Below are 10,947 nucleotides of genomic sequence, written 5' to 3'. Positions count from 1 at the left end.
ACTGGATTGGTGCCCTCCCCTGACAAAACCCTGTCTAACCTCTCGGTTACATGCCCTATCCCAGCCCCAGGAAAACACACCCTAGTCCTACGTTTCCTATCTCTCGCACAAAAAGCCCTATCTACAAACCTCACCTGGCTGTCCCCAACTACCACGACCTTACCTGTGGGCAGGGTTTGTACAACTGCCCTTTCCTCTCCTTGATCCATACTGTCCTGCCTCTTCTCTTCCTCGCCAGCTTCCTGCAGCACCTGGTAAGGGTTACTACACTCCACACCCTGGTCAGCTTTCCTGAGCCTGACCCTAGTCCCCTTGGAGACAACCACTCTCCACGCCTGCTCCTCCTTCGCAGGTGTCCTGCTAGGCAGGACACCTACCTGAAGGAGTTCCGTCCTGAGGGCTTCATTTTCCCCTTTAGAGTGTCAACCTCACTCCTCAACTGCCCCAGCTGCCTTAACAGAGTGGCAAGGAGGTCGTCTTTCCCCACACTCCCCTCCTCTTCCCCCAAGACACAACGATCCAAGGCGGCCATTTTCCTTGGTCTCTAACGGGAGCACTTGCGGGCACGACCTTCTCCAAGTTGGGTCAGGTAGCAACTTGGGTACCCTTCATTGTTTGTTGATCGTTGTTTTAAAAGGGCTAAAAAATCTTTTCATTCTACTCAAACCAGGCAAATTCCTACATTTAAGAATATTTCGACTGCCTTATCACAATGAATTTGTCCCATTAGTTCAGTCCCTTAAATTATTAAATATTAATGTTGTTTTTAAGTATGACTCTACTATTACCAATATATTAATCAAGAATAGCCCAACCTTGAATGTAAATGGAAGTGTTTACTGCATTCCATGTAGCAACTGTAATGGAAATTATGTAGGACAGACTGGGAAAGCATTGCAACTCAGAACTAAACAGAACAAGTACAATATCAGAACACCATCTGAAAGCAGTGCCCTGTTCGTTCATGTTAGGAACAATAATCATCCCATGGATTGGGAAAACAGCTTCGAAGTGTACAAATCATCAGGTGTCACAGAAAGACTTCTGGTTGAAGCTAGTTTGATTAGGGAATTGAATTCTATGAACCTTAGTGATGGTTAGTACAAAACTGATAATATGTTACACAAATTTATTTGTCAGTGGCCCAAGGTTAAAAATACTTTTAAAGCATTTGAGTTAGATATAGGATATATGATTAGTGGGTCCAATATTTTTGACCTGACTTAACTTGACTAGTCACGTCGCCCTTTCTCTTAAGCTCCTTTGCGTGTGTGGTGGTGTTGGTGTGCGAATTAGTGGATGTCATGTTTATGACCTGACCTCATGTTTAGTAAGGTAACCCTGTGTACTTAGGCCTCTCTCTGTCCATGTAATTCAGTTGCCCCTGTGATTTTATCAAGATTTATCTTATATATATATATATATATATATATATATATATATATATATATGTGTGTGTGTGTGAATGGAAAAGATCTGAGAATAGATCATTGATAACAACTGATTCAATCAAACCCTCAGTGTTGGTATTAATAATTCATTTAGAAATTGTTTTATAAATCCTTGCCAATTACCTGAAGAAACTCATACACAAGCACTAAGCTACGTGTTGCATTATTGTATTACAGATATTAGCCCGACGCAGGTGGGGTTTGCGTTCTTCTCGTCATTCTTCATGGGAGAGGTGGAGGTGAGGCAGGATGAATGGATTCACCTGTGTCTCTGGTATGACCACACCCAAACCACACGACGTCTCTATGTGGCCGGTCACCAGGTGGCCCAGGAGCATTTCACTGCCCCACGACCCTTCTTCTTAAATGGCACTCTTGTTGTTGGTAAGACTCCTGTTGTTTTCATTAACATGTGTATCAAATAACGTGAAAATAAACAGAACATTAAAGATACTGTAGCGTACTGTATGTGGCCAGTTGTCAATTCTCTTTAGTTGTCTATTATCTCTTTGTATGGGCTCACAAACCTACGTACATCTAGATATCTCACACTCAGGAATGAGGTAGGATAGAAACTCACAATGCGTTTTCTGTATATATATATTGTTGTACAGTGCAGTGCTAAGGAGTTACTAGGTGATGAGTAGTTTGCTCAGAGGTCCTGTTGGGCGAGAAGCTTTCTGAGGGAGCTGGTTGGTGAGAAACTGTAGAGAGGTCTTGCTGGTCCAGTAGGTCAGAGTAGAATGTTCTCCCTGATACATACATACATAAAATGCTAGTGACAGGGGGGAAGGAGGTTCAGGGGAAGGATAAAGGGAGGATTGAAGTGAATTTTAGAAGGAGAGAATAGGTGCAGTGGCTAAACACCGCTTGCGTGAGGGAGTATAAGTTGGAGGCAGCAGCAACTCACCTGGAAGCAGCGAGGAGGCGGCAGGACAGAGTCAGGTGAGCGTCAAGTCAAGCGCCAGGTGCGTGTTGGGTTGGGCCATGGTTTCTCAGTGCTTGGTCTGCTTGATTGTGTGTGTTTTTTTTTCTTGTTTGGAGGAAATGTCTTGGTATTCTTGTTAGCTTGAGTTGATTTTCTTCTTACTCTCCTCCTCTTGCTCTCTTGAAGTGTCCATTCATTCGTGTTTGGGTCTTGTTCTTCGTCTTCCTCGTGTCTTATGTCCTCATAGGTGTGGAAGAAGTCGGAGACGGTGAGGTTGACCACGTGGGCTTCAGCTCCATGGGCCTCGTGGTGTTCTTGATTCTGTGTGGCTGGTGTCTTTTCTTGGGTTTTGTTTTCTTGATTTTTCTTTTCTTTTGGTTTTTTCTTGTCTTGGGAGCGTACAGCAAGGAGGTCCTCCTTGTCGCGCAGTTTCTTGTCGAGTCGAGCCTTGGCTATCCTGCATTCCTCCTTCCATTTGGGGCAGGTCCGATCGGCGGAGGAATGTGGGCCGCCACAGGATAGCGCATTTTTTTACTGTGTTGGGGCAGACAGTGTAGCGGTGTCCGGGGCTGCCGCACAGGGAGCAGGTGTCCTCCTGCGCCTCGCACTTATTGACAGTGTCCGTAGTGCTGGCATTTGTAACAGCGTTTCGGTCTGCAGTAGGGCTTGACTGGCACAGTTACCTACACCAGTTGAGCCTCCTTGGGTAAGGTTGCATGGTGTCCGATGAGGGCAGTGGTGTCAGACAGCTTCTTGACAACTTGGAGTTGTCCCTTGAGGAGCTCACTCAGCTCTGCTTGGTCCACGTGGGCAATTTCGGCGTGGGAGATTACTCCCAGCTTCAGGTTGTCCCACTTGTAGGCAATCATCTTTATTGGAATGCCGTTGATGTCTGGGATCTCCGTGAGCTGTACGGGCATACCCTTCTCGGCGAAGGTGATCTTGATGCCACCATGGAGCTTCAGTCGTTCCACCTTGGTGACCCCCCTAATCCCATTAGTTTCAAAGAACTTCTTGAGAACTAGGAGGTTTAGTTTCTTGGGGCAGGTCGGCGTATCCAGACGTATCCACACCACGTTGTCAAACTCGTAACCGTTCATGGTGAGAGAGGGTCAGAGAGTGTGATGAAAAGATCTCTCCCTGATCAACCACGCCCATATTTATACAATTCTGCCAACTCAGGAATCGAGGCGAGCATAGCGAGGGAGCCAATCACGGAGGAGAACGCGAAAAGTGCCCGGCTCCCTGATCCTGGCATGTCGTGGGAAGCTATGGCCTCTCCTGGAGTTGCTACGTGTGCGCCCGCACTGGGGAGGAGGTCTACTGGCATTGCTGCCCGAGGATCACACACCCAACACAGACAAAACCAAATACGTGCGCTATGCACTAACCAAATAAACGCAGTCGTGTAAAGCCACGGCACTATCTCTCCCACTACAATTCCCTTCCTAACCTCCTGCTCCTTCCTCTGTCATCTTCCCCTCTCTGCCTTTCGCTACCAACAACTTTTTTGGAGCTTCTAAACTTGGAACTGTACGCTGATTAACTGATAGGCGCACGGCAGGAGCTTAGTCGTCAGTTGTAGGGAAGAGGATCCATTACAATACTCCCCCTCCCCTTCGGGCACGGCGGGAGACTGGATGTTAGCAGGGTTGCGTCCCACAAGTGATACATACCGGGCAGGTGTACGTACGACTCAGCTGCTGCGAGGGACAACTCCGTCGAGTGACACAGAACCTGTGGGAGAATCAGGGGGAGAAGGAGGGTTTTGGATTAGAGGAGGATGCACAGGCATTGTTTGTTGTGCTTCTGTCGCGGCAGGGGCAGTGTCCTCAGGGTCACTGGCTGGGTTGACTGGATCAGGGGCAGGGGCCATGACAGCAACAGGGTCCATGTCAGGATGAGGGTCCACAACAGCAGCAGGGTCCACGTCAGGAAGAGGCTCCATGACAGCAGCAGGGTCCACGACAGGAGCAGGGGGTACCGGAGGGTGAAAAGAGGGTGCCCAGGATTGTTGTGGGCGGGGTGTTGCTGCAGGTGGTAACTGCGCATAGACTGGTGCAGGCGTAATTTGTTGGGGGTGCTGCTGGGTTGGGGACCCAACAGGTAAGGTGGCCAGCTTGACTCGGTCTATGCTGCCGATGTCGTGTCTGCCATTCCGGATAATAGTCAGGAACTTCGCTGAACGGGTGATCGTAGGGGCGTTGTAGTGGGTTGCGGTGAGCATCATGCCTGACGAAAACATACTCGGCTGTGAGTAGCGCAGGAAGGATATGTTCAGGGCGCCGAGGAGGCTGGCGTGGAGCAGTAGCTCTAAATGCAGAAACTGCTTGTCGTAGCTTTTGGAGCAAGTCGTGACGAACAGCAGGAGTGGATTGGTGGAGGTCAGGAGGGAGTGAGAAATCTCCGGGTAGGCGAAGGGGCTCGCCTAGGGTGAGATCTGCTGGCATCCGTGTGATGCACGGATGCCGAGGAACACTAAGGGTAGCGCATCTGTCCAGCTGTAAGGGTCGTGCTGTGCCTTGAGTGCGTCCTTCAGCTGCCGGTGAAACCGCTCTACCATGCCGTTGGATTCAGGGTAGTATGTGGTAGTGCGTTGCCTAGAAGTGCCGAAGAACTGTAGGAGGCTGTGCCAGAGTTGTGACTCAAACTGGGCTCCTCGGTCAGTGATGACGGTTGCAGGGGGGCCGAAACGGGAAACCCAACTGTTCTTGAAGGCGTGGACGGCGGACTCTGCTGTAGCATTGGGCATGGGGATGGCTTCTGTCCACCTGGTGAAATGGTCGATGCAGGTGAAGATGTAGGTGCTACCGCAGGATGGTGGAAGAGGTCCCACAATGTCGATGTGCACTACTTGAAAACGTCCTTTGGGTATAGGGAAGGTTTCTAAGGGGGCCCGTATGTGACGATGTATTTTGGAGGACTGGCAGGCCAGGCACTGGGCAGCCCATTTCCTAGTATCGGTCTTGATGCCGGGTCAGACGACACGTTGCGTGAGGAGGCGCTGGGAGGCCCGCACACCCGGGTGGCTGAGACCACGGATGCGGTCAAAAACAGCGCGGCGGTGGACGTGAGGCACGAACGGTCTAGGCTGCCCACAGGATACGTCGCACCACAACTTGATGTTCATGCCGGGAACAGGGAGTTCTTGGAGTGTGAGGCTGCAGCTTCTGAGAATGGAAGGGGCTGGAGTTACTACTAAGAGCACAGACGTTGTGGGGTACGAGATGTTTGGTTCACACTCAGGATGGGATGGAGAAAGGAAACTCACAATGTGCTCTCTGTATACATGTATTGGATGTACAATGCAGCTTGGTGCTGGGAAGGCAGCATGGTTACAAGCGTTGAGTAGAGAGAGCTGGTTGGTGAGGGTGCTCAGAGGAGGACAAGCTTGTGGGTCACCATGCTCGCCGGCGGGAGCGAGGACCGCCAGGCAGGCGGAGGAGGTGTTACTTGATGGTGGCTGTAGGTAGAAAGAGAGAGGTCACCACGAGGTCAGGTCTTATATAGCGGAGGTAGGCGTGGCTTAATAGTTGACCTCCGTCATGTAAGGCGGCGCTGGTTGACCTAGACCACGAGGCATACACTGGGGAATTCGCGGGGTCGGCTACTCAGCGACAAGCGTTTGTAGGGGAGGAATCCACTACAATACTCCCCCTTCCCTCCAGGGGGTGTAGGAGACTTGTTGTCAGCAGGGTTGCATGGCACATGTGAGGCAGAACGGGCGGTGCATATCTCACATGTGGCACATGTGAGACATAACGGCGAGGGCGTGGATGAGCCGGCCGCTAGTGGAGGCAACTGTCTTGACACACAAGATCTGTGGGAGAAGAGAGGGAGAAAGAAGGTTGTAGAGGTGATGAATGTTGTGTTTTCCTCGCGACAGGTACAGAGTCCTCAGATAGCATGTGGAGTTCCATATACCTAACTGTACTGTACATGAAGAGTACAGTATGGATCAGCAACCTGGGACTTGGTCACAATTTTCGCGATGCCATATGGCAGCAGGGTCTACCATTGGACAATACATTATGGTTGTTGTAAATAGACAAAAAAGGAAGCTTGTACAGTACAGTATTATATGAATTACTAGGCATACCAGCCTAATCCTATAATAACCGGCAGACATACCAGCCTAGTCATATAACAACCACTAGACATAAGTTGACATAACAGCCTAGGCATATAATAACCACTAGACATACCATCCTAGTCATATAATAACCAATACACACACCAAGCCCATCACAAAGGTTGTTCATACCCTACAGGTCAAGAACAAGACGACTATCCAGGAGGTGGCTTCGATTGGTATCAGAGTTTTGGGGGGAAGGTGACGTTGGTGCAGCTGTGGAACAAACCACTCCCTGATGGTGAGATTCAGAAACTGGGGTCATGTAATACAGACACAGAGAGAGACTTGCTTGACTGGGAGTCTGCACCATTTGAACTACAAGACTCACCAAAATGGGATGAATTACCTGTTTCTGAGCTGTGTCGTCCACCTGCACCACCCATAATAATTTTCCCAGAAATGCGGACAATGCCAGCTACCAGAAAGTTGTGTGCAGTAATGGGTGGAGAGCTGTCAGTGCCCCAAAATGCAAAAGAGAATGAATTGATGATGACACTGCTAGAGGATCATAGCTCTACCTGTGGCCGACGGGTTGGGCTCTGGCTGGGGGCTACCGATGAGCAGACAGAGGGAGTCTGGCGCAATATGGCCACAAACAACATTCTCACCTTCATGCCCTTCACATCACGTCAGCCTGATGGACAGAGGAATGAGAACTGTCTATTGCTAGATTACACTCGCGCTGGGTGGTCAGACTGGTCTTGCAGTGTGTCCAATCAGTTCTGTAGCTCTTGCAGCTTCCCTGCCATTCAAGTCTACATCCTCCGTGGACTGTGTGAACCTGACACCACAAACACTGTGTTCAGCCTGCGGGGGTATAGAGGTGGGCGACCCTACTGGCGTGGACTCTTCAATTACCAGGTGGAGTATCAGGACTCTCACTGGATTCTACTGGACCTGTGGACCAACACCACTGTGGCCACCCTGGAGGCGCTCAGCATCACCAAGTACCCCGACGGTATCAACATGTGGACAGTGATGGTGAGGCTCCCTGCTTAACCCAGTTAGTCTGATTATTTATATTATCTATTGAATACTTATATTAGTTCATTATGCAAATAATATCACTCTGAATACTTTTATTGTCAATTAAGCACATAAAAGAAGTCCATTGTGCAAATACTTTCTTGTGTGATGTCTTCTCATACCATGATGATCGACATGTGCCAATCCTCCAGTATCAACAAATTTCACATTAATATGATAACATGAATTCAAGCTTCCATAATTGACATTTTATTAATTTGACCAAGAACAACTGACAGCCATGAGATGCTTATTTCTAGTGTAGGGTAGTCCTTATGCCGGCAGCATCTTGTGTTCTTAGGGCTAGGCGGTCACCCATCCAAGTACTAACCAAACCCAATGTTGCTTAACTTTGCTGATCAGGCAAGGTTATGTACTATACAGTATGTGAAAATCCAACATCCACTTTCTTCAGGAGGATAAGAGACTATGCACAGCAAGGGTGGGAGAGGAGAGGTTGCTCTCCCTCACACGGTGTATGGAGGGCAAATTCACCTGCACTGATGGTTCGTGTGTGAGCGAGTCTCAACGGTGTGACCTACGTAACCAATGCTCAGATGGCAGTGATGAGGATGGATGCCACAATGTGATTACCCCCCTGGGATATCGCTCTAACCTGCCCCCAGCACCTGTCCTAGCCAACCACACTGCCACACCCATCTCCCTCCTCATGCAGCTGGAAAGGTTAGCTACATACATATAGACAGTTTCTGTACATTCCAAAAACAGTACAAAAGGTAAAGTAATAAGTACTGTACAGTATGGAATAATGCTCAGTAAATATGTAGTAGTTAAGTACATTTATGAAGTGATAAGTACTGTAGCAGTTAAATACACTTGTAAAGGTTGTTAAGTGATAGTCATACTCTATGAACTTATTGTATATTGTATGTTCACTACGATGAACACAAGACCTAATGTATGTATAGTAAGAATAAATGTGTACTGTAGGTTTACAAAGATAGGCATGATAATAAGACCAGCTGTATCATGAAATTTTAAAAAGATCAACACAGGACTAATAGCAAGAGTACATTGTAGGTTCAGTAAAATTGACACTCTCAACATGGAGGTGTCACTGGACTACATTGTGGAAGTGAACTGGCTTGACTCCCGCCTCACATTCACCAACCTCAAGCCTCCACCCAAAGTCAACATCCTTCTGGTGAGTCTCACACATTCACTATCAATGTGTTGTTTAATAAACATTTTATGTACAGGTAGAGATATCAAAATAACAATACAGTATAAGGAAACCTTGCTCAGAATCACTGCTATGTACACTACAGTCAACCAAAGATGCCTCAACCCTACCCTGGGTCTCATACTTGCAAATTTACCTGGCAATATCTTGGTAAAGTAAGGCTGTATGTAATGGGGATTGTGATTGATGGATCTATTTTCCATTGTATTACTATCAGGATAAATACAGTATTACACAATCCAAAGGTAGCATTTTTATAATTGTTATTTAAGAACATGATAATTTTCCAAATGTCCATTCTGTATTTGCTTAAATAATGAAGAAATTACATTAATAAATTGGCAGCTCAGCTACAACCAGAGGTGCCACAAGAGTCTCACATCAAATTTTCTTCATTATTTAAGCAAATATACAAACATCTGGAAACTTCTTTTGATCTTAAATAATGATGAATAGTTTATTACAGGTGTATTATGAAAATTCTACCTTTGGATTGTTTAATATTTACCCTAACAGTGATACAGCCGAAAAGAGATCCATCAATCACAATCCCCATTACATACTGCCTTACTTTACCAAGTATTGTCAGCCAAAATTGCGAATATGAGAGGCATGGTGAGGTCGATGCATCTTTGGTTGACTGTATATACCTGTATTGATTTTACTCGCATCTCTAAATTATATGCCTCACCATTGATTCTCACAAAGTTTGGTGTTTGTGTCTGTGTGCTCCAATTCTCAGCTTTCATAATTACAGTACAGGAAGTACAGTATATTAAATGCCTTTCTTAACTACAGCTGTAAGAACAATCTAACCAGGTCACTCCAATAATTGCTGAAAGATGGCAGCCAAAATGGAGTCACAATTGCAAGGAGACTTTAAAAACTAACACATTATGTGTTTCATTCACAGTTTTGAGAGAGAAAATTGCTTAAGATTGCTTGGAAACTTTTGGGTTGTCTCCTTTTTATATCAATGTTCAGGGTATCCAACACTTACTGTGTTTACAATATTTCCAGACAACATTTTAAAAGGGTTTTTTTTTTTTAATGACTGAATATTTATGTGAACTGAAACATAATATGTATCGTACTAGGGTTTCTAGGACATATTTCTAACAGCAGTACAATTTTGCATAATTTGCTCGCCTGAGAAGAAACTTTTTTGTGAGGCCCACTGCTGTGTCATGCTTCACTTATACAGGGGGTCCCCAACTTACAAACGCCCGCCGATACGAACGGGGTTAAACTTGAAATTGACAGTATTTTATTTACCTGATGACTTATGTTTTACTTTCATTTAATGTCTTTTGTCATACTATTTCTTCTTTCCTATTAAATTAAGTGATTTTAGATGTATATAAGGACTTAGGCTATGATATAGTGGGATTTTAAACATTGTTCTGTAAGTACAGTATGCACATAGCATGTGTTCTGTTCTAACTTTTGTACCAACCCGACCTAAGAACGTCCTCAGGAATGGAACCCGATCATAACCCGGGGACCCATTGTACTGTACAGTATTTCAAGAGTTTATTCTTACAATACCAGCAAACAAGGCAAGAGTGGACTGTAGTATCATTTGTATTAGTAAAAAAAGACACAAAAGTAGATTAAGTCACCTATATAATTATGAATTATGATTAATTATGAATTAAGTTTATAATTTTCAGTACTGTACAGTAATATTGTGAGTGAAATTCATCAAGTAGTCTAATTTTTCTTTGTGTACAGTATGATGTATAAAAACTGTCCTGGTTGCATTTGCATTTTGAAAACTACAGTACTGTACCGTATATCTGTACTGTTGTATAGTATTTGAATATAATTAAATTTGTTTATCATTATTATAATTACCTTTACTGTTTTCACAATAAGGGATTGAGGAGCTATAGATTACACCAACATCTACTGTACTGTACTGTATTATACATTACTGTACTCTCAACAAAATACTGAACGTACTGTATATCAATACCCTCATTTTCAAACTTCAAGTTTTGAGTTTGAAGAGGCACTAATTTTCACACTTTTTTCTTTCTTTTCTTTTTCAAGGGGAATAGCCCACTTGGGCACAAGTCATCGACCCAAAATGGGGCAAAAAAATAAGAGTAAAAAGAAATAAAAAATAAAAAAGTAAAAGCTGTTTTTTTTCTAAAAAAAAACCAGTTTTTGTGATATAGTCCAGAATGTGACATCTAGT

At 45.3% G+C, this 10,947-nt stretch overlaps 1 protein-coding gene across 1 annotated transcript; it reads left to right on the top strand.

The window, feature by feature from the left end:
- Nucleotides 1-1,640: 1,640 nt before the first annotated feature.
- Nucleotides 1,641-8,903, top strand: LOC121857653. Its single transcript, XM_042353714.1, has 4 exons — nt 1,641-1,835; nt 6,651-7,495; nt 7,956-8,224; nt 8,582-8,903. Exons 1-4 carry the CDS (start codon nt 1,676-1,678, stop codon nt 8,901-8,903), a joined length of 1,596 nt encoding a protein of 531 aa, XP_042209648.1. The 5' UTR covers nt 1,641-1,675.
- The last annotated feature ends 2,044 nt before the right edge of the window (nt 8,904-10,947 follow it).

The sequence above is a fragment of the Homarus americanus genome, unplaced genomic scaffold, assembly GCF_018991925.1.
Source record: "Homarus americanus isolate GMGI-L3 unplaced genomic scaffold, GMGI_Hamer_2.0 scaffold16712, whole genome shotgun sequence".
In the NCBI taxonomy this organism is placed as follows: domain Eukaryota; kingdom Metazoa; phylum Arthropoda; class Malacostraca; order Decapoda; family Nephropidae; genus Homarus; species Homarus americanus.
Note: the sequence above shows the minus strand (reverse complement) of the source record. Positions and strands in the feature narration are given on the sequence as shown.

Coding starts and splice junctions, on each gene's coding strand:
- LOC121857653 (XM_042353714.1), top strand. CDS start 1,676: ATGGGAGAGGTGGAGGTGAGGCAGGATGAATGGATTCACCTGTGTCTC. Junction 1,836..6,650: donor AAATGGCACTCTTGTTGTTG/GTAAGACTCCTG, acceptor CATACCCTACAG/GTCAAGAACAAGACGACTAT. Junction 7,496..7,955: donor TCAACATGTGGACAGTGATG/GTGAGGCTCCCT, acceptor CACTTTCTTCAG/GAGGATAAGAGACTATGCAC.